This window comes from Mastigoproctus giganteus, chromosome 7, assembly GCF_048544385.1.
Source record: "Mastigoproctus giganteus isolate SK-2022 chromosome 7, ASM4854438v1, whole genome shotgun sequence".
Taxonomy (NCBI): Eukaryota; Metazoa; Arthropoda; class Arachnida; order Uropygi; family Thelyphonidae; genus Mastigoproctus; species Mastigoproctus giganteus.
The window spans coordinates 61651587-61676755 of NC_143581.1; the positions used below are offsets into that span (position 1 = coordinate 61651587).

General features: G+C 38.5%; 2 protein-coding genes across 2 annotated transcripts in view; one reads left to right on the forward strand and one right to left on the reverse strand.

Moving 5' to 3' along the window:
* Nucleotides 1-845: 845 nt before the first annotated feature.
* Nucleotides 846-1918, reverse strand: LOC150082953 (uncharacterized). Its single transcript, XM_090378333.1, is given in 3 exon segments — nt 846-1782; nt 1784-1841; nt 1879-1918. Coding segments are annotated over 3 exon segments (1035 nt in total).
* A 148-nt stretch (nt 1919-2066) lies between these two features.
* The window catches only part of LOC150082954 (putative ATP-dependent RNA helicase TDRD12), a 180325-nt gene continuing 157222 nt past the window's right edge, over nt 2067-25169 (forward strand). Inside the window, exons 1-2 of the mRNA XM_090378334.1 lie at nt 2067-2078; nt 5900-6040. Of these exons, the coding sequence (XP_090234460.1) occupies nt 2067-2078; nt 5900-6040 (153 nt within the window). The remainder of the gene's footprint in view (nt 2079-5899; nt 6041-25169) is intronic.

Below are 25169 nucleotides of genomic sequence, written 5' to 3' on the forward strand. Positions count from 1 at the left end.
TATTTACATAGAAAAGCCTATTCTTTTGCAGGGGAATGCAGGGGTATGTGCTTCATATAAACGAATACTTTGTATAAACCGTGTTTGTATTAACGATATTTTACTGTATATTACAGTACAGTGCATATTAATATTTTAATACCAAATTATCTTGAAAGGTGGGATTTAACCATATTTTCCCCATATGCCTTTATAATCTTTATTGTATACAAACATGGTATATACAATAGACCCTTCACAGCAGCAATGCCAGGGGTTGAATATACTTTTATTTGTCTCTGAGTAAAACAATAGAACATCACAATATTATCTAAATATATAAAATCACAATTTGTTATGTACAACACTTTTGAAGTGTATAACTGAATTTTTGGTTAATCGTATATTTAACTTGTAACCCTTATACAAAGGAGATCAACTGTACAAAATTTATCATTATAGGATATCTCAAGAAAGAGGTCTCACACAATTCACTGTGAATATTAAGTTTAAATCAGGTGATTGTTAAGGGATTATTATTAACGATGCATCAATTACTAATGGTGATACAAGAGGGTAACACCCCAGCATCCTCCATATTCCTTTGATATGAGTTACAATAACTTTGGATCTCTTTTCCAAGGTGAAAGATTCCCCATTTGGGGCAGAAGTGGATGGGACATTATGTCAACCATAAGAAGGTTACTTTGGACATACAGAAACACTAGTCTACAAATAGTGTATACCTTCCACTAATGATTTGATATGGGAATTACTGGTAAACTATTAAGATTATAATGTCCCAGGTGGTTTACAAGCTTATTTTCCAGATCTTGGACCACGTGACTTTTTTCCGTTCCCAAAAATTAAAATCCACTTTCAGTAGAAATTAGCTCTTCAAACAATACTCCTTCAAGTCCACTATCTTTTGGGTCAAATAACATATCTGTTGTGAGATCTTGTAGTACATCTGCTGTTTCAGTAGTTGCTACACCTTGAGATGACTGCAGAGAATCTGTTTCTGCTTTCTGAGAAGCTTTCTGGCTACGTGTGACTGGAGCATTTGTAGAAGATGGCATAGTAACCTGCTGTTGGGCAGCTTTTCTTGGTGATTGCCTTGTTGCCATCCTTGTTACTGGTGGAGGAGAAGAGGTGTCCATTGGTTCTTCTTTGGACTCAACCTTGGGTTTTCTTTGGTGTAATCTCCCTGCTCCCTGAGTTGGGCCTGATGTCTTCTTTCCCCCAACAGTTTGCCTCGTCAACCTACTGTAAGTACGAGGTGTCGGACTTACATTCTGGACAGAATTTTGATTTTTATCATCATCTTTTATTTCAGCTGTACTATCTGATTTTAATTTAACCTTTTTTGCAGGAGATTCTTGCTGTGCTTTACGCTCCAGTTCACGCAGTGCCATTTGCTGTACCTCAACTGCAACAGGTTGAGATGTATTTACATCTCGGTTGACTAAATGTACATTGATTGGTCCTGTCCTGGATTTCAAATGAATGTAATATTTTTTGCTGGAATTGAGTACCTCATCAGGCATCGGAACTTCTAAATGAGTACCAGAAGGTGCTTCAACTGAAAGGAGTGTATCACCTTCGAAACACTGACATATATCTTCATGAGTGACAAAAGAAAACTTGCGATTTATTGGCTCTTCTGTAATATTACAGATGCTCTGCTGTACCCATGAATGATGAAGATCTAATTCCCTCTCCTTCTGTTCTAAAAATTCCAAGTCCCTTTTTATTGCAATCAGTTTATCAGAGATTTCCCTCGTATTACATCCAGGTCCAGCTCTTCCACTGAATGCTGTTTTTAGATTTCTTTTCAATTAATCCAATTCTCTTTAAACTTACTAATTTAGCAAATCATGGGAGGGTAGCCATTATTACCAAGATTATACTGAATATAAATTTTATCAGACTGCCACATTTTAAATTTTATGAATAATAGAAGAAAATTGTGCAGATCAGTTTTTCCGGCTAGTGGGTTTCAGTTAAAGTAATGAATTAAAAACCACAAAAAGATGAACTTTCTGTGACCAGTAGTGGTTGATTTCATCCTCCGGTCTCCTACTCTTATGCTGCAAAAGGTAAGACTAGTTGTGAATGACATACCTTTGGCTAATCTTAATTTAGATGTAGGTCACAGATGAGAAGATAATTTCTAGTGAAAAGCTATATGATATTTTGTGAATCATATTTCCACAGAACACAGGCAAAGCCACAAATTAAACAAAAAAAAAAAAAAAAAAACGTTTTCTTTTGAGCAAAGCAAAAATAAATACATAATTAATCAAATTTTTTTCAAGTGGCACCTTTCAAATTGTCATAAATAAGCCGTTTTCAGTCCAGAAAAACAATTTGTTTAACTATAACAATATTACAGTTCATTTTAAATTAATCTCTTCTAATTTTAATTTTTGCAGAATTAATTCTTTTTGTCAAAAATTAATACTGCTGAATACAAATGATCTTACATTGAAAGTATGAACTGTTAATGCACTGAGATGACACTGCCATTAAACATTTACAGTGGGGTATGTGGAGGAAAATCTGGACAGAAAAATTCACTGAATTTTCCACTCTCCAAACTAATAATCTTATTTATTGACTAATTCACTTAAGTTGAAATGTGGTTTATCATCACTCATGAATAGATGATCCTTAGAGTTATTTGTGTAGACCTTGAAGTAGCTTTCGACTTCATACACTAGTGTTTCTCAACCGGCCAAAAAAATTTTCTGAGTTACCCTGAGAGAGAGAATGAAAGTCGCAAGTAGAAGGGAAGTGAATCACCAAGAAAGAGAAGAATGATGATATCCAGCTCAGGACCCTAGGTGTGCCAAGCCCGTATTCACCAGATGTGAACTCTTGGGGTTATATATGAGCATAGTAGTGATCGTAGTGTGCCACAAAATTTTATCTTCTTTAAAAGTGTGCTGCGGCAACGAAAAGGTTGAGAAACACTGCTATAAATGTTCCTGCAATGCTGAAGTTACCTTCAGACCATTATCAGATTAAGGGAGACACTCTGCAGTTCCTCACATCACTCCTTCAAAATAGAATAATCAGGCTTATTGTTCAATGGCAAACATATGAGCAATGTATCTTTCTGGCATTCCACAGGATAGTGTCTTATCTGGGCCCTTATTTGCAGAGCTTATCTCCCCACTTGTTTTATTCCAGGCATGATACTTAACGTTATGCTGATGATACGAAGCTCCTCACACTGATTTCTCCACACGATGATCTTCTTATGATAATTGCACCAATTAATAATTCACTCCTGGAATTTACAAACTACCTCAACCAGTTCAGACTTTAAATAAACCAAGAAAAGTGTGAATTTATGATATTTTCCTTAAAGAAAATGCCTTCCTATATTCAACCAATGCTGTGTAATGCTCCTATCCCCATCGTCATACTGATCCTGGAGTTGTTTTCACATTTTCAGCCTAATCTTGGCAGCTCAACTCTGACATCTGTCGGAGTTGAGCTGCCAAGATCACAACTACCAGAAATATATATATAATAACCATGGTATACTCTCTGCTTTTATATGATGCAGTGGTATGGGCATCTGCTACCCCTAGCACAATTAGGCCACTTTTCACTGCTGAGTTTTGGCTCTTAAAATGGGTTATAAACAAACAAACAAACACTTCCTCCACAGTTAAGGAACAATTGAAATGGCCAGTTTTCTACAAATTCACAGGTTCCCCATGCTGATTAGCGTGAAACAGTTTTACCACAACAGGTGGCTGGGTTGTGAGCTCAGAGCGACTCCAACTCTGTGCCCACATCACAGCCACCTTCACTTATCTGACAGGTTTCTGTCTTTTCAGCTGCTCTCATGTGCCCAGTCACTGGATGCCAACCTTAATAAGTTGTTTGTGACAGGGAATACAGACACTGTATCTTTGAGTTCTTATCCCTATTCCTGATCCTTCTCGAAGCTCAACTTAATGCCACAGGCCAACAGTACTGATTGAAATGGTGGCTTACTAACTTATTCAGTATTACATTAAGTAATGATAAACTTATTACTTCTGCTTCAGTACAAAGTTACAAAAGTATTACCTGTTTTGTATTACAATATAAAGAAGGAAGAGGATGAATCAGATTGGTCCACTTGATATCGATCGTGCTCAGGTAGCTAACCAACTAAATGAATATTTTGCATCTACATTCACACATGAGGAATTATTTAGGGATGGGAATGCTACAGGTGAATTAAACTCTGGCAGCGAGTTAGATGATTTTGTAATAACTGAGAGCAAAGTGGAGGAGAAATTGTTGAAGATAAACATAATAAAGGCACCTGTGGTGGATGGGATCTATCAGTTATATTAAAGGAGGCAGCAAAGAAAGTAAGCAAACCCTTAGCCATAATTATAAGAGCTTCCTTGGACTCAGGCGAGGTACTCATTGACTGGAGATGTGCAAATGTATCCCAATTCACAAAGGAGGATCAAAGGGTGACATAAGTAATTACAGACCTGTTAGTTTAACTTCTGCTGCAGGGAAATTAATGGAGGCACTGGTCAAAGAAGCACTGCAAGATCATCTAGACAAGACTTCAGTTATAGCTCGGACACAGCATAGTTTTGTTAAGTGGAAGTCTTGTCTGACCAATCTGATTGGATACTATGATGTGGTCACAAAGGAACTGGATGCAGGGAATAACTTTGATATCATATATTTGGATCTTAGAAAGGCTTTTGATACTGTTGCACATGGAAGACTGCTGTGCAAATTGGAGCAGTGTGGCATTGGAGGCAAATTGCTGCTAAGGATAAAGGAATGGTTGAATGGGAGAAGACAGAGTGATAATCAATGGACACTGCTCTTCGTGGACTAATGTTATTAGTGGAGTCCAGTTGCAGATGATACAAAGGCTGGCAGGATTGTTAATGACAGTACGCTGCTGCAACAGGACCTAGAAAAGTTGACCAGATGGGCTGAGGTGGCAACTGAAGTTTAACATTGACAAATGTAAAGTATTGCATATGGGAAGTAGTAACCCCAGAGTAACCTATTAATTGTGTGGTACTACACTGGCAGTGGTAGAGAATGAAAACGATCTGGGGGTAATTGTACAGGCAGATATGAAGTTTTCTGAGCAGTGCAGATGATCTGCAAGAGTAGCTCATGGTGTCTTGTCAATGATATACAGGAATTTTTCTATAATACTCAAGGCAGCGCCTCCATAGCCAGGTGGGCAGGAGCAGCAGTGCTTAGCACACGCTTCTTGATTAGACCGGGGTTCGAGCCTGTGAGCCACCAAATATGGAGGATGCGGAAATGTCAGGGAATGACCACCGCATATCCCCGGAGCAATATGGCCTTAGTTGCTAATGCTCCTAAAAACCAAATAACAACAACAGTACTCAAGGCAGTGGTCAGACCACACCTTGAGTACTGTATACAGTTCTGGAGGTCTCCTTTTAGGAAGGATGTAGAAATCCTGGAGCGAGTGCAGAGAAGGGCAACAAGATTAGGGAATAGAACAAAGGGTTGCTCTTATGAAGAAAGGCTTAAGTTTTGCAAATTACAGTGTCTGGAGACTAGGCACCTGCGGGGGGATCACTCCACAGAGCCTGCTTCTAGAGAAATACACCCCTGTGTGGTGTGGTAAACTTGCCACTGAAAGGGTTTTTTTATATTCCATTTACTTTGAGGCCATTACAGTGGTCACAAGTTTAACCCCTCCTTTAAAATAAAGTATAAAAATTTATATAATTATCTATTAGTGGATTTTATCAAATACTTTTAAATTAATATTTTTAAAATGTTATTTTTTAATTTGCTTTTTATAATGAATAGTTGAGATTTTCACAAAACGTAAGAACAATGGAATATACCTTTATAGGATAAAATAAATACTTTTTGTTATATTTATTACTTGCAGGGTGATTTTTCCCCAAATTACAGCTGCCATATAATTGTAACAGAGAAGAATATAAAGCAAGTGAATTATGTAATAAAGTTTTTACAGCAATTAGGGGTCATTGTTCCGCCTGCACTTACTGCTCTAAGAAAAAAAAAACAGGTAAACCAAAGTTAAAATAATTGGAATCATTAAATATATGCTAATTATTTATCAAACACTTTTGGCCAGGAAATGTGAACTGATTTCTTGGTAATTCTGAATTGTTTTGTATGAACCAGGATTAAATCTCTGTGTGCAGTAGTGAACTGTATGTTTGTTTGATAACTCACACCTGTACAGTTTAACCGATCGGACATGGTGTGGTGCTCACTCAGGTCACCCAGAAGTAACATGAAGGTGCTCAAAATTTCCATCTGGTCTCTTTGTTTATACAATAGAATTGCCATATCTCTTAGAGGTCTAAGTTCACTTCTAATCAAAGACTGGAGGAATTCTTTAAATGCTTATTTAAATGATGCTGTAGTGAATCGTTTTCAAGCATGAAGAGAGTAGTCACTCCAACAATTTATCCCTGATTTAAAGGAAATTAAAAACTGTTATATCACAGGATACAGTTTTAAATGTTTATTGAAGTGAATCACATTCACAGTGCAATGTATACAGAAAGAACAGACAGAATGGGGGGAGGGGTTAAGCTGTTAGTTAAGAAGCACACAAAAATCTAAAGTAGTGCATCCAGTTAACATGGGTGGCCAGTGCAATGTTCAGTCAGTTTGATGTGATGTAAGTGCTGGGAAAACAAAAATGACAGTTGGAGTGTGTAATGGGGCAAATGACTGTGAAGAGTACAATGAAAAACTATACAGAGTGGGCTAGTAAATCAGAATATCTTATAATGGGGAATTATAACTTTTTCAGATATTGACTGGAATTTGTGGGTTGGTCACTCAGAAACTAGCAAGACTTTTATGGATTTCTTGGAAGACTGTTTTCTACAGCAGCATGTTAAAGAGGCAGCAAGAAGGAGTAATACTCTTGATCTGATTATTAGCAGTGATTATTCATGCATTAAGAATCGGCAGGTAAAACAACCACTAGGTGACAGTGAATACAGTGTATTGATGTTAGTAAATTAATAAGAGGAGTATACCTCAATATAGTACGTGGAACACTTCCGTATGATACCCTCCAGAAATTAAAATGGAAAAAACAAAAAAATCGACAACTTACCGGTACATTAAAGTAAAATATAAATAATTAAATAATTAACGTAAAATATAAATAATTAAATAATCAATTTAACACAATTCAAAATCAATTTAAAACAATTAAAATTCAAATTAACGCAATTAAAAGAATCTAACGAAAATATTCAAAACAAATAAAAGTGTATTGATGTGGAATTTACTTAAAGATGTAACTATTATCAATCATAAAGGGAAGAGTTTTTCTTTTGTAAAGGAGACTGCAGTTGTCTCAGACTTTTTAAATTATAAACAGTGGGATCGACTGATGTGATCAACAACAAATTCTAAATGAGACACATTCAGGGAAATAATCATAGGAGCTACCAGGCTTTTCATACCACCTAAGAAATACTGTTTGGGGTTTGACTTAAATGGATATCAGATGAACTATTGAGACACGTGGTAGAGGGGAAAAATGTATGGGATGCATATTTTATATGCATCCAATACATTTTTTTACAAAGGAGGTTAGGCAGGCGAAGGCAGATTATCAGAAATCTTTGGCAAAGGATGCAAAGAAAAACGGCATTACTTATGTAAACTCTAGAAGGAAGGGGATGAATCAGATTGGTCCACTTGATATTGATGGTGTAACTGTTGATGATCCTACTCAGGTAGCCAACAAACTAAATGAATATTTTGCATTGACATTCACACGAGGAGTTATTCAGCGAGGCGAATGCCAGAGGTGTATTCAACTCTGGCGGTAATCTAGATAATCTTGTAATAACTGAGAGTAAAGCGGAGGAGAAATTGTTGAAGATAAACACAAGAAAGGCACCAGGGGTGGTAGTAGTAGTGGTGGCATGTGATGCAAGAAAGCAAGTGTATGAGCTTATGCAGCATCAGCCAAAAAAACATCACACCATTCCCTCCAAATGCCTGTCCAGTTCCTCCTTAAATTTATTCCACCTATCAACTTCCACAACGACAGATGGAAGTTTGTTCCAGCAATTAACCACCTGCTGGCTAAAGGCAAATTTCCGCACATCTATTCTACCTCTGTCTTTTCTTAATTTGAATTTATGCCCCCTTAGGTTCATAATCTGAACAAGTGGTAGAATTGCATCAGAATTCAGCATGCTCAACCCATTCAAGGCCATCTACACCTCAATCAGATCACCGCGCAGGTGCCTAGTCTCCAGCCACTGCAATTTGCAGAAGTTAAACCACTCTTGGTAAGAGGATCCCTTCATTCCCCTCACCAATCTTGTTGCCCTTCTCTGTACACGCTCAAGTAAATCAACATCCTTCCTAAAATGAGGCCTCCAGACCTGTACGCAGTACTCAAGGCGTGGCCTGACCATTGCCTTATACAGAGGGACAATCACCTCCTTCTACCTGCTAGCAAAATTCCTATATATCATTGACTAACCCCATGACATGCCCTGGCAGCCTGTCTGCATTGCTCAGAAAACTTCATATCTGCCTGCACAATTACTCCCAGGTCTTTTTCATTTTCTACCACCTTAAGTGTAGTACCACACAGTTCGTACGTTTCTCTGGGGTTACTTCTACCCATATGCGGTACTTTGCATTTGTCAAGGTTAAACTTCATTTGCCACTTCTTAGCCCATCTGCCCAAATTATCTAGATCCTGTTACAGTAGCACACTGCCATTACTGTCATTAACAACCCTGCCAACCTTTGTATCATCTGCAAACCTCAACATTAAGCCTGATATACCTTCATCAATATCATTGATAAATATACAAAACAACAGTCTACCTAACACCGAACCCTGTGGGACTCCACTAATAACATTAGTCCACGAAGAGAAGCGCCCATTGATTACTGCCCTCTGTCTTCTCCCACTTAACCATCCTTTTATCCATTGTAGCAACTTACCCCTAATACCATTCAGCTCTAATTTGTACAATAGTCTTCCATGCGCAACAGTGTCAAAAGCTTTCCTGAAATCCAAATATATGATATCAAAATTATTTTTTGCATCCAGTTCCTTTGTAACCACATCATAATATCCTATCAAATTTGTCAGACAAGACTTTCCCTTAACAAACCCATGCTGTGTCTGAATTATTGCTGCAGTCTTGTCTAGATGATCCTGCAATGCATCTTTAACCAGTGACTCCATTGTTTTACCTGGAACAGAAGTTAAACTAACTGGTCTGTAATTACTCGTGTCACCCTTCGATCCCTGTTTGTGAATTGGAGATACATTTGCACATCTCCAGTCCATGGGAACCTCCCCTGAGTCCAAGGATGCTCTCATAATTATGGCTAAGGGTTTGCTTAGTTGCTTTGCCGCCTCCTTTAGTATAACTGGATAGATCTCATCCATCCCAGGTGCTTTTCTTATGTTTAACTTCAACAATTTCTCCTCCACTTTGCTTACAGTTATTACAAAATCATTAAGTATCCTGCTACAATTTTATAACCTTCTGCCATTTTCAAACCTTAATAATTCCTCAGGTGTGAATGTAGATGCAAAATACTCATTCAGTTTGTTTGCTATCTGAGCAGGATCATCAACAGTCGAACCATCAATGTCAAGTGGACCAATCAGATTCATCCCCTTCCTTTTAGAGTTTATATAAGTAAAGAAATCCTTGCTGTTTTTCTTAGCACCTTTTGCCAAGGATTTCTCGTAATCTGCCTTCGCCTGCCTAACCTGCTTTGTGACCTGATTATAGACTAGCTTATATCTGCCATAGGCTTCTGAGTCACTTGATAATTTATATGCATCCCATGCATTTTTCTTCTCTGTTACGAGTCTCATTATTTCATTAGATAACCATTTAGGCCTAAACCTTGAACAACTTAATAGGTATGAAACTTTTAGTAGCATCCACGATTAATTCCTTGAATGCTTCCCACTTAGAATTTACTGTTGGTAACATGGTCAGTTTATCCCACTGTACAGAATTTAAAAACTGTCGGAGACCACTGTACTCACCTTTACGGAAGCAAAAACCCTACTCACCTTTACGGAAGCAAAAACCCTTTCCTTTACCCCTGATGGTAATTAAATGTTTAAGTAAATTCCACATCAGTACACTGTGATCACTGCCACCTAATGGTTCCTTTATCTGCAAATTCTTAATACACGAATGATCACTGCTGATAACCAGATCAAGAGTATTACTTTCTCTGGTTGCCTCTCAACATGCTGCTGCAGAAAACAATCATCCAATAAATCCACAAAAGTCTGACTAGTGTGTGAGTGACCAACCCACAAGTTCCAGTCAATATCTGGGAAGTTAAAATCCCCCATTATAAGACATTCCGATTACTAGCCCACTCTATTTCTCTGTACAATTGTGCATTGTACTCATTCGAGCCATTAGGCCTATAACACACTCCTACTCTTATTTTTGCTTTCGCAGTGCTTATGTCACACCAAACTGACTCAACAGTGCAATGTTCATCTATATCAACTGGATGCACTTCTTTTGATTTTATGTTTTCCTTAATTAACAGCATAACACCTTCTCCCTTTCTATCCTGTCTATCCTTTCTGTACACATTGTACTCCCCAAATTCCAGTTCAGCATTCCTTATATCTGTGTGACACCACGTCTCTGCTATCACAGCAATATCCACCTTTGATGTCTTGACCAACACTTCAAATTCATCAAGTAGTAGTAGTAGTGGCATGTGATGCAAGAAAGCAAATGTATGAGCTTATGCAGCATCAGCCAAAAAAAAAAAAAAAAAATCACACCATTCCCTCGAAATGCCTGTCCAGTTCCTCCTTAAATTTATTCAACCTATCAACTTCCACGACGACAGATGGAAGTTTGTTCCAGCAATTAACCACCCGCTGGCTAAAGGCAAATTTCCGCACATCTATTCTACATCTGTCCTTTCTTAATTTGAATTTATGCCCCCTTAGGTTCGTAATCTGAACAAGTGGAAGGATCCCATCAGAATTCAGCGTGCCGAACCCATTCAAGGCCTTATACACCTCAATCAGATCACCGCGCAGGTGCCTAATCTCCAGCCACTGCAATTTGCAGAACTTAAGCCTCTGTTGATAAGAGGATCCCTTCATTCACCTCACCAATCTTGTTGCCCTTCTCTGTACACGCTCAAGAAAAATCTACATCCTTCCTAAAATGAGGCCTCCAGACCTGTACGCAGTACTCAAGGCGTGGCCTGACCATTGTCTTATACAGAGGATAATCACCTCCTTTTTCCTGCTAGCAAAATTCCTATATATCATTGACAAAACCCCATGACCTGCCCTGGCCGCCTGTCTGCATTGCTCAGAAAACTTCATATCTGACTGCACAATTACTCCCAGGTCTTTTTCATTTTCTACCACCTTAAGTGTAGTACCACACAGTTGGTACGTTTCTCTGGGGTTACTTCTACCCATATGCAGTACTTTGCATTTGTCAAGGTTAAACTTCAGTTGCCACTTCTTAGCCCATCTGCCCAAATTATCTAGATCCTGTTGCGTAGCACACTGCCATTACTGTCATTAACAACCCTGCCAGCCTTTGTATCATCTGCAAACCTCGACATTAAGCCTGATATACCTTCATCAATATCATTGATAAATATAAAACAACAGTGGACCCAACACCGAACCCTGTGGGACTCCACTAATAACATTAATCCACGAAGAGCAGTACCCATTGATTACCACCCTCTGTCTTCTCCCACTTAACCATCCTTTTATCCATTGTAGCAGCTTTCCCTTAATACCATTCTGCTCCAATTTGTACAATAGTCTTCCATGCGCAACAGTGTCAAAAGCTTTCCTGAAATCCAAATATATGATATCAAAATTATTTTTTGCATCCAGTTCCTTTGTAACCACATCATAATATCCTATCAAATTTGTCAGACAAGACTTACCCTTAACAAACCCATGCTGTGTCTGAATTATTGCTGCAGTCTTGTCTAGATGATCCTGCAATGCATCTTTAACCAGTGACTCCATTATTTTACCCGGAACAGAAATTAAACTAACTGGTCTGTAATTACTCATGTCACTCTTCAATCTCCCCTTTTTGAATTGGAGATACAGTTGCACATCTCCAGTCCATGGGAACCTCCCCTGAGTCCAAGGATGCTCTCATAATTATGGCTAAGGGTTTGCTAAGGGTTCACCCCACTATATTACACAAGTGTAATATAGTGGGGTGAACACAGTCAGCAAGCAGTTGACGATAGTAGAGACCACTGATATGTTGTTCGACATGCACCAGGGGTCCAAGTTCCTGCCAGTGAAACATGCCTCACATCATACAACAGCCTCCATTAGCTTGCACTTTTGCTACCACGCATGATGGATCAAGAGCCTCATGCCAAATTCGTACACGACCATCCACAGTGTGGAGTAAATAACATGACTCATCTGACCAGCACACCTTCCAGTCTTTTATCGTCCAACTTGCATGCTCTTTGCACCAGGCGAGTCTTTTACGTCGATGAACCTTGCTTAGGAGATGATGCCATAGGGGTTGTCTGCTGGTATAGTCCATGTGTGTGAGCCTGCGACACATGATCATGCCAAATATTGTTCCAGATTGGCCCATGTTGTATTGGGTAGACAATTCTTCAACAGTGCTGCGCCTGTTTGCCTGTATGAGTCGGACCCGGCACTCACCTCTAACATCAACCTTTCGCTGATCTTTGCAGTTTTGCCACCTGGTCCTTGTTTGGCCATTTTGATGCCAGTGCTAGTACACTTTAACTACGGCAGCTCTCAAATGTTCATCCGTTTGGGAAATTGAGGCACCAGCTCGTCGACCACACACAAACTGTCCTTTATCAAAGTCCAATAAATCCTTTCTTTTACCCATCACGCTCAGAATTTTACTACCTACTGAACCACTGACACCTTATCTATGCTATAGGTCGACTAACTTTGCACTCTCGTACCTCACATGCTCAATGAGTCGCATTCAGTTTTCATAGGGGTGGTCATAATTCAGTGTAGATGACCTGAGTGATTTACTAATTAAAACTAATCCTTACATGAAACCTTTTTATCATCACAAATTTCTCTGAAATTCAAAAATTACACTATGTTTAGGCAAGACAGGAATTCCAGCATTCCTGCTCGTGGAGGGATGGCAGTACTTGTCAAAAAATATCATACCGTCAAGACCCAACTACAAACCCCCCTTAGAGGTTGTAGCAGTTTGGATGACAATGGGAATATCGTTAACCTTGCATCCATTTATATCCCACCGAATTATCCTTACTCTGACTGAACTTGACAATCTTATCACACAACTACAACCCCCCCCCCTCTGTTTATTCTGTGATTTCAACAGTCACCACACATTGTGGGGATCTTCCACCATGGATACGAGAGGCGAATTAATTGAAACATTCCTGGATAACCATAACCTGACTGTTAAATCCTGGCTCTCCAACTCATATTCAACTACCTACAGGTACTACATCAGCCATAAACTTATCCATATGTTCAGCATCTCTTTTTCCAAGCAGGGAATGGTCAGTGTTGAATGATCCATTCCACAGTGATCATTTTCTTATCGTCAGTTCAATTCAAACATGGGTTGTGTCATGTCCTAAAGGCTATACTTTTTGGAATTTTCATAAAGCAGACTGGAAAACTATTCCACTTATGTCCTACTTGGCAACCGATATGTACAGAAACAGCATATTGATCACATTTCCAGTCCATAATCTGACCAGCGCAAGCGTGTACACCACAATCAGTGGTGGAATGAAGAATGCGCCAAAGCAAAACAAGAAAAAATTGTGCTTGGAACCAGTTCTGCAAATTCCCAACTACTGTCAACCTAATTATTTACAAAAAACTCAAAGCAATAGCAAGACAAATTAGGAAGAAAGCAAAGCGTGATTCCTGGATTAACTTTGCCTCAACTATTAACAAAAATACTGACACTCGAATTATATGGAAAAAAAATACAAGCTCTCAATGGGAAATTTCTTACACTGAAAATACAATGGAGTGGGCAGGACCTATCCTCCCAACTGATATTGCAAATGCTTTAGTAGAATCTTTTTATAATATTTCTGCCTCTTCCTCTTATGTGACCTCCTTTCAATGCATTAAAAGTGATGAAGAACGTCATAAATTTAATTTTTCAACTAGACTCTCACTTCCATATAACCAGCCCTTTACTCTAGTCGAGCTCAAAGAATCCTTGAGCAAATCTCTGAACAGTGCAGCAGGACCAGACAGCATTCACTATAGTATGCTGAAGCATCTATGTGAAGCTGATCTCTACATACTATTACTCTTTTATAACTGGATCTTCTCAGAAAATACATATCCTCTGTCATGGCATCATTCCTATATTTATGCTATTCCAAAACCAGGCAAAAATCCTTCTCTAGTTCAGAATTACATACCTATATCGTTGACAAGCTGTTTGGGCAAAATCTTTGAAAGGATGGTGCATAAGAGGCTCACCTGGATTCTAGACTCCCAAAACCTTCTTTCTGATCACCAATATGGCTTCCGTAAAAACAGATCTCCCCTAGATTTATTTGTCAAAATTGAATCAAACATATGTAACACCATTATGGGGCAACATCTAATGATGGTGAACCTAGATATTCAGAAAGCATCTGATACCACTGGGCATCATGGTATTATTAAAGATATACATCAGTTGAGGCTTAGAGGTTACCTTCCACAAATCATTCAGAACTTTTTACACCTTTGAAGTCCAACGTTGAAACAAGCTGTCAGCATCTCACATTCAATAAGATGGTGTACCACAGGGCTCTATCCTGAGTGCTACCCTATTTGTGATTCAAGTCAACATATTACACAATCTCCCAAAAACTATTGAAGTATATATGTACGCAAATGACCTCACCATATCCTGCCCATCACAAAGTATGAATACTATTGAAAAACAGTTACAAATTGCTCTTGCCAGAATAGAATCCTGGACCTTACGAAATGGATACTGTCTTGTGGAACAGAAATCCACCACTACTCATTTCTGCAAACTACGGTCACCTCTTCCTGATCTTGAGCTAAAGATAAATATTGTGCCAATAGCCCTTGCTTGAACTCACTTGGGCTAGGGCTCTCAAGTGTATGACTCTGCTAGGAAAAGTGCTTTAGAGAGACCAAACACCATCCAGCACAGTACCCTGAGAGTTTCTCTAGGGGCTTTCTCCAGTTCAGAGCCTTTACATTGAAGCCCACGAACCTCCCTTACATCTTCACAGGAGAACATTACTTCTCTCGTATGCCGCAAAAATCCACAGTCTTCTTTCTCATCCTAATTGGAGATGTCTGTACAATACCGAATGGGAGTCATTTTACAAAGTAAACCAAATGAAAACCGACCTGCTCCACTTAGACTTAGAGAATTAGCTCAATCATGGAATATAGAAATCAGCAATATATTTCAGGACATGACACCTCCTGATCCACCTCGGACAAATATTCCTGCAATTTATGACGACTATTTCCAACAGTGGAAAAAGAACACCTTGTCACCCTCCAATATGTCACAGTTACATGAAGCTCACTCTACTTCTAACTCACAGGTCTGTAAAATCTATACAGGTGGATCAAAAACTGAGACCCAAATAGGCGCCGCAGCAGCCTTCCCTTCATTCACCATTTCTGGCTCTGGATCAGCTTACTGAACTTTTTATTATGCCTGCATTAATATACACCGACTCACTCAGTGCTGTTTCTACTCAGAGTAGTAATACCAATTCTGCTCACCCTGTAATAAAAGAAATATATTCTAAATTATATACTTGCAATAAGTTGAACCAAACCGACATTCTGGTGGATCCCAGGGCATTCTGTGATAGCAGGAAAAGAGCAGATCTTGCAGCCAAGCAACCAGATTTTTGTCATGGAAATTGCTAGTTAGGAAGGAGAAGGGTAATATAGAACTGTGATTATCTGATGATATGGGTCAAAATAATACTTGCACTCACCTCAAGAATTCTTGTTTGTTGCCACAACAGCCGATGTTGGAAAAATGTTCTGAATGTAGCAACATTTCAAATGAATGGGATGTGAAAGCTGGGGAAAAAGCCTAAATAACTTCAAGGGTTGTGTCAGTCTAGTAAACTGTAGAGGAATACTTAGTCTCGACTGTGTCTACAGTAATGTCAATAAAATAGCTGAATTTGAACTCCTGTTTAGGACAACTAATGCTGGCATAACAGGGCTAATGGAAACCTGGCACCACCTGGAAATTGGGGATGACGAGTTCCACTATGGTATGTGTAATGTATTTAGGGAAGATAGGATGGGGTGGTAATGTCAAGCTTCTTATCAAAAGTAGCCTGAGCACAAAAAAGTGCTTTTGCTGAATCTGAAGTTACATCTGCCAGCACAGAATCTGTGTGGTGTAAGTTAGTTAAAAGCAAAGGTATAATGAGAGTGGGAGTAATCTACGGACCAGAATATTGCAAAGAATATGACGAGGATCTTTATGTGCAAATAGAACGGGCAAGCATGTGAAAATGTCTTATTATGTTGACTTCAATACGCCCCAGATTGATTGGAATAAATGGGAGGGAAACTCACCTTGGGGAAAAATTTTTCTAAATAAACTAGATGATTATTATTTGTACCAGCATGTCAGAGATAATGCTATGGATGAAAATATTCTTGACTTCTTCATTACTCAAGAATTAGATGAAATTACAGGGCTTAAAATAAAAGAACCTTGGCAGGTAGTGATGACACAATTGTCAGTTGGAAAATGAAGAAGAATAATGTGCTATACAGTAGCTATTAATTGAGAGGATTGCAGAATGAGCGTGAATACACTTGCATTATGGAATACCTTTAAAGCACAAATCACAGAAGCCATGAACATATACATACCATTAAGAAAATATTGAAGGAGGATGTCGAAATGGACAAATGTGGAGTTGCCCAGTCAAATAGAGCAGGAAAAGATAGCATGGAACAGTTACAGAGCAATGAATAGTACTGAAGCCTACAACAGCTACAAGTTGATTTGTGATAGTACCGTAAATAAGGTTAGAGAGGACAGGGATGTATGAGAAAGCACTGGCTTAGAGAGCAGTGAATGGGGATTTTTTATGTATGTGAATACAAGGAAGAAAAAAGCAAATCAGATTGGACCCTTGTGCACTGGGTGTTGGAAAGTCTTAGACAACCCAGCCGATGTTGCAGATGAATTGAACAGGTACTTTTCATCTGTCTTTATTGAAGAAAGACCCTTCGTGCGGAGAAGAGGCTGTGCAAGTGAGGCCGAGTCATATGAAATTAGTGATTTCAAAATTGCAGATAATTCTGTATTAGAAAAACCTTTGAGCATAAAGGCAAGTAAGGCTCCTGGAGTTGATGGCATATACCCAGTAATTTTAAGGGATGCCGCAAGGTGGTGTATTGAACCATTGAAGTTAATTATGAGAGCATCTTTGGACTTAGGAGAGATTCCTTTGAATTGGAGAAATGCCAACGTATCTCCAATACATTAAGGCAATTCTAAGAGCAAAGTTAGTAACTACAGACCTGTTAGTCTGACTTCATTGATAGGGAAAATCTTAGATGCAATGATTAAGAGTGCAATCCAGGGACATTTGGATAGATATGGCATTCCGAATAACACACCACATGCTTTTGTTAAAGGAAAATCATGTTTGATGTAATGGAAAATCATTGCAGCAAATGTGTGTGGCTTCCTTGCACTATTTGGTTATTACTGTTTCATGTTTGAAAGTGAGAATGACAGTGTCACATGTACTTGCTTACTGAATGTTTATTAGCATCATTTATTATAGAACAATCGTCTTATGAGATGTGCTGATTATGCAGGTGTGTTGCTATTAAGACATATCGGTGAAGGTAAAGAAAGCCAACATGAGAACCACAGGAAACGTTGGGAAACTTTTACTAGACAAACTTGATTCCCACTACAGCAGTTTCTCCGGCGCCTCCGTAGCCAGGTGGGCAGGAGTGGCAGTGCATAGCACACACTTCTTGCTTAGACCGGGGTTCGAGCCCGTGACCACCAAATATGGAGGATGCGGAAAGGTCAGGGAATGACCACCGCATATCCCCAGAGCAATATGGCCTTAGTTGCTAATGCTCCTAAAAACCAAATAACAAACAGCAGTTTCTCCCTGCATTTTCAGTAAACAGATGATGAGTGTTATCGGTAGTGGCAGTAAAAATCAATAATGATGTATTAATTAATTTTTTCTCATTATTAAAAACAGATTATTGGAGTTCATGAGTGTAATGCCTTTTCGGCTGAAATCTACTTACGGGTACACCCTCCAGACTGCCTTAATCTTATGGTGTTTATCCCCCCTTCCCACTGTTTTAAAATAGGGAAATGACTTCAACAGACGGTATGTGTTATTGGTAGTGGCAGTAGAAGTTTGTTTTCCTATTTTGAAACAGTGGGAAGGGGAGGATAAACACTCTAAGCATGAGCCAGTCTTGGAGGGTGTACCCATAAGTAGATTTCAGCCAACTCATGAACTCCGATAATCTGTTTTTAATAATGAGAAAAAAAACTAATCAATACATCATTATCGACTTCTTCTGCCACTACTGACAACACACACACCGTCTGTTTACAGAGAATGCAGGGAGAAACTGCGGTAGCAGGAAACGAGTTTGTCCAGTAAAAGTTTCCTGTGGTTCTCATGTTGGCTTTCTTTACCTTAGCCAAAATATCTTTCCTAATAATAGAAAAATATTAATGTAGAAGAAAAAAATGCATTGTTAATAAAATTGGACAAAGATAGAAAGAAGAGGTAGAGATGACTTTGAAAAAATGTGCCTTTTTCAATTATTACGCATGGCAGTAATCTAAATGATAAGCATAAGTGCCTTCAAAAGCAGCTTATTCTTAGTGCCAGTAGTGGATGATGACCCTGCATGGTCATCTTCTGACCAACTGAAAACACGTGATTCCTTTAGAATGTTTTCAGTACAACCAAGGTGTAGTATCTAGTGACTAAAGTTGGATACTCCCGGTATCACAAATTCAGTTGCATGCTTCCTTTTCCTTTACTTTAAACCAAAAGAACTCTAAGACATGAAATAAATTAAAGACCACAATGTAGCTGCCAGCTATCAGGATTTACAATGGAGACTCCATCTTTTTCCCTTGAATTGACCCTTCATCATCTCGCCATCATAATATAGTTGATGACAAAGATTTCCTCCTGTCTTTTTCTTTTCACAAAAAAATAATAAAACTGCAATAATTTTTTTTTTTTTTTTTTTAATTTTGTGAATTTCTGCTTATTTTTATTAATGAATTGGCCTCAGGTGTGTGCTATGGAAGTGTATGTTGCAAAATAGAAATTTGCTATTTGTGTAGTTTATTTAGTTGAGTAATGCGAAAGTAATTAACAATCTTTCAGAAGATATGTATACAAGGTTTTCACACGTACTATAAAAATTTGAAAAAGATATGTGTTTGCCTTGTGTACTGTACGTAGATGTGAAATTTCAACTTCATGCAGTGGGAAATGTGATGTAATCAGATATTTACAAACAAATAAACAAAAGGACAACATTCAGTGTATCGAAAGAAATGGAAAAAATAGATTTTGCATTTTGTAGTGCTGTTGTCATATATGTGTTTATTTACATCCTTATCTTAGAACATAATCTTCCTCAGTTATGCTGATCATAAAAATGCATTGTTCGAAAATGTATGCTTCCCGATAATGAAATAACACAAAAATACTCTTGTGAAAGAACAAAAACAATGGGCCATTTTTGATTGCTGCAGGTGGCATGGTTCAAAGTGATTTCAAACTATAACCCATTGTGGTGAATTTTTGTATTAAAAAAAAAAAAAAAAAAAAAAGCATGATAAGCCAGTCCAATGCTCAGTGTGCGCATTGGACAATGACTCTGTAGGATACAACATTGGGAATCTCAACAACCTTAAAAAATTTAGGATTCCTTTATTCTTTCAAAATACTGTCTGGCACATAGTATTGATAATGTACTGTTAATAGGACTAAAAATGAGTAGCAAGGGTCCTTTGTTAACTTATTAAGTTGTGTGTGTGTGTGTGTGTGTGTGCTGAAAAGGAATTTATCTGTATGCTTTCTTTGTAAATGTGGATGAATACTTGGGGAAAATTTACTTAGTATTGATAATGTACTGTTAATTGGGCTAAAAATTAGTAGCAAGGGGTCCTTTGTTATCTTATTAAGTTGTGTGCTGAAAAGGAATATTTACTACTTAGAAATAATACTAAAAGGGTAAGATATATTTAACAATTTCAACTGGTGTGTGCCACTGAAGTTAAAAAAAAAAAAAAAAAAAATTTGATGAATTTGTGTAAATAGCGTACTTAGTGCAATTTTTGTGTAATTAGACTGGGAGCAGACTTGTAAAAGGATGCCATTGTAGAACAGTAGCAGCCTTTGAAAGTCTGTTTAAAGAAGAGATTGGAAGTAGAAGAAAAACAAAATGAGCACTTCAGAGTTACCAAATCAAAAAGTACAACAGGCAATCACTAGTGGATGGTGCTAGCTTGTGTTAGCACTGTCTTGATCCAAAAGTTTCCAAAGACGGCAAATGAACTTAAGAAAAGAACTTCTGAATTGCAAAATTCTGGTAAAAGCAACCTTAAACAAGCCAAGAAAGCTGATAATTTAGGCATGTTATTCTCACTTGTGGAGAAAGTCTGTTCATATGGCTATCTTCTGGCTTGAATAAAGCAATTTGCTTGTTTCTTTTAAATGTTATACCAAGTTTGAAAATATGAACATAGCTCTTCAATCCAATGTGCCTCGCATTCATGTGCTGAGGTTATTACTCCTTGATATGTTGAAGAATGTTATGTGCAAATATATTTTACTAACTGTTTTTAAATCTTCCACTTCCACTTTTAGAAATTGACTACCATAGTAGACTAAACCAGAAGGATGATTCTGGCTTTGTCCTAGGCATTTCTAGTGCCAAGATTATGGAGAGTCTAAAATGCGAGGAGAAGATTTTGCTCAATGAGGAAGTGTTTTATGGCTGCATGTGGCTACATGTTGCACAAGTTCCCATTGAAAATGATGTTCTTAAAAATGCTGAGGTAGCACAAACTTTATCAGTTGGCAGTACTTTGTATCATAATATGAAAAATGGTTTGTCTTTCACAATAGTACGAGGAGCGGTACAAAAGTAATGCCTCCTATTTTTTAACTCAGAAAATTTAATTCCTAAAACTGTGCCTTTTACATCAATTAATCCTCAATCATTAATAAACACTTATTTTTCCACAAAGTCACCATCATTTTCTATGCACTTCCGTCATCTCTGAGTGAGATGCTGTATTCCAATCCTGCAAAAAAGTCCTTACTCTTCCTCCGGAGTGCTTTGCGAACACTGTGCTTGAGCTGGTACCAACATTTGCAGCTTAAGAATCCATTCTGACCATATTGGTCCAGGCTAATATGGTCAGAATACAGCCATTTCAGAAATAATTCAAAGGTCCTTGCAGAAAGGAAAATTTCTGATTTCTAGAAAAACTGTTTTTATACATGGAAAAGATAGGTCAACTGTGATATCATAGTAGACTGCACAAAATTTATGTCATATGTATCGAGTGACTAAAGCTTGGTTACCACCTCTGTGACTCGTTCAGCTGCCTCGAAATTGTTGAAGTTAAACATAACAAAGACACCTGGGGTGGATGGGATCTATCCAGTTATATTAAAGGAAGTAAGCAAACCCTTAGCCATAGTTATGAGAGCATCCTTAGATTCAGGGGAGGTCCCCACGGACTGGAGATGTGCAAATGTATCTCCAATTCACAAACAGGGATTGAAGGGTGACACGAGTAATTACAGACCAGTTAGTTTAACTTCTGTTCTGGGTAAAATAATGGAGTCACTGGTTAAAGATGCACTGCAGGATCATCTAGACAAGACTACAGCAATAATTCAGACACAGCATGGGTTTGTTAAGGAAAAGTCTTGTCTGACAAATTTGATTGGTTATTATGATGTGGTTATAATGGAACTGGATGCAAAAAATAATTTTGATATCATTTACTTGGATTTCAGGAAAGCTTTTGACACTGTTGCGCATGGAAGACTACTGTACAAATTGGAGCAGAATGGTATTAAGGGTGAATTGCTACAATGGATAAAAGGATGGTTGAATGGGAGGAAACAGAGAGTGGTAATCAATGGGTGCTCCTCTTCGTGGACTAATGTTATTAGTGGAGTCCCACAGGGTTTGGTGTTGAGTACACTATTGTTTTGTATATTTATCAGTGATATTGATAAAGGTATATCCGGCTTAGTGTCGAAGTTTGCAGATGATACAAAGATTGGCAGGGTTGTTAATAACAGTAGTGGCACACTGCCATTACTGTCATTAGCAACCCTGTGCTACTGCAACAGGAAGTAGAAAATTTGGGCAGATGGGCTGAGAAGTGGCACTGAAGTTTAATCTGAAGTTTAATCTCGACAAATGCAAAGTACTGCATATGGGTAGAAGTAACTCCAAAGAAACATACCAACTATGTGGTTCTGTGGTAGAAAATGAAAAAGACCTGGGAGTAATTGTGCAGTCAGATATGAAGTTTTCTGAGCAATGCAGACAGGCTACCAGGGCAGGTCATCTGGTTTTTTCAATGATATATAAGAATTTTGCTAGTAAGGCCACACTTTGAGTACTGTGTACAGGTCTGGAGGCTTCATTTTAGGAAGGATGTAGATTTGCTTGAGCATGTACAGAGAAGGGCAACAAGATTGGTGAGGGGAATGAAGGGATCCTCTTACCAAGAGAGGCTTAAGTTCTACAAATTACAGTGGCTGGAGACTAGGCACCTGCGCGGTGATCTGATTGAGGTGTATAAGGCCTTGAACGGGTTGAGCATGCTGAATTCTGATGCAATTCTTCCACTTGTTCAGATTACGAACCTAAGGGGGCATAAATTTAAATTGAGGAAAGACAGATGTAGAATAGATGTGTGGAAATTTGCCTTTAGCCAGCGGGTGGTTAATTGCTGGAACAAACTTCCATTTGTAGTTGTGTAAGTTGATAGGTTAAATGAATTCAAGGAGGAACTGGACAAACATTTAGAGTGAGTGGTTGTGTGAAATTTTTTTTTTTTTTTTTTGGCTGATGCTGCATAAGCTCATACACTTACTTTCTTGCATCACATTGTTGTTATTTGGTTTTTAGGGGCATTAGCAACTAAGGCCATATTCCTCTGGGAATATGCGGTGGTCATTCTCTGATCTTTCCGCATCCTCCATATTTGGTGGTGACGGGCTCGAACCCAGGTTTTTTTTTTTTTTTTTTTTATGTGAACCCCAAACACGAGAGGTATTAGAACGTATAGTACTTAGACCGTGCTTGGGTTGGAGGTTGGGAAGACGAAAGAAGATATTTGTTGACATTGGACTTGAACTTCTGTAGATTGTAATTTTGAGGAAATATGTATGAAGGAAGGTTGTTCCAGAAAACGGCAGTTGAATGAATAAATGAGGAAGATGAAAAGTTGGTTCTGTGGGTTTGAAGTTGGACAGTAAATGGATGTTGGCTGGGGGCTGCACGTATTCGGACTGTTTTGAAAGAGGGAGCGGGAATTATAGAAGCCAATTCAGAAGAACAGTGCCCATGGAAGTATCTGTAGAAGAGGCATGCAGCAGAAACAATATGTCTATGAGAAAGCGAGTGGAGAGACTGTTAGAGACGAATCATTAATTAACCTAACTGCCCTCTTCTGAATGGAATCAAGAAGCCTGAGAGAGGTTTTTGGGGCACCACCCCAGATGTGGGAACAATATTCCATATCAGGGCGGATTTGTGATTTATACAGAGTGAGCAGCTGTTTGGAAGAAAAGTAACGCTGAGAGCGAAAGAGAAAACCAAGTTTTTTAGATGCAGAGGAAGCAATATTTGTAATGTGCTTGTGCCAAGAGAGATTAGAAGTAAGGGTAATCCCCAAAAGAGATATATCATTTTGCCTAGAAATCGGAGTGTCAGTAAAGATAAGCATAGGAGCAGAAGAATCCTTTTTGCAATATATATAAGACAAGACTGAGTTTTAGAAGGGTTGAAATCAACTAAGTTGTCTTTGCCCCACTGGAGAATTACCTGAAGATCGGCATTTAAGGAATTGGTAGCAGATTCGGCAAAACTATAGATAGCATTTCTAGTCAATGGAAGAAGGTCATTAATATACAAGAGGAAAAGAGTGGGGGAAAGAACTGAACCTTGGGGCACACCGGCATTAGTGGAGAAGTTAGAAGACAGAAAGCCATCTACCATCAACCTCAGTGAGCGATAGGAGAGAAAACTGGATAAAAAAGTAAAAGTAAGAAGTGCAGCCATTATCAACTCACTGCAGGATGGAAGCCTCCACAACAATTCATGCTGAGGGAAATGGACCATAATCTGCCAAGCTGGTCCAGTGCGGTTGGCAGATCGACCGTATTCAGCAGTGAGGGGCTTGAACCCCGGTCTACTCAAAGAGCGTGTGCTACTGCACTCCCACTCCTGCCCACCAATTACTAAAAACAGTTGGCAAACCATAAGATGGAAGCTTGTTTAGAAGACCTTTATGCCAAACATGATCAAAAGCCTTTGAGATGTCAAGAGCAACTACTTGTGTTTCACCGAACCTTTCCATTGAATTAGTCCATGAATGGGTAACATAAGCCAGAATATCACCAGTGGATCGACACTAGCGGAATCCATACTGGCGATCGTTGATCAGACGGAAGGTTTCTAGGTAGTTTAAGAGTTGGCGGTTAATTGATTTCTCCATTACTTTAGAAAGAGTAGAAGTAATTGGATGGGAGGGATTTGTCACCCTTTTTAGGAACTGGCTGGATATGAGCAAATTTCCAAGCAGAAGGAAAAACACCTTTGGAATAAGAAAGTAAAAAAAGGCGGCAAAGAATAGGAGTAAGTTCAGGAGCACAGGTTTTGAGAACAAGTGGAGAAATACCATCGGGACCTGGAGCTTTCTTAGCATCAAGATTCATCAAAATCCTTCTGATATCCTTTTGATGGAAGACCACAGGAGACATTGAATGGAGCGTGTTGGGAATGGTGGGAGGTGTTTTACCATGATCATTAATACATGAGCTGGAAGAAAAATGGGATGCTAGCAGGT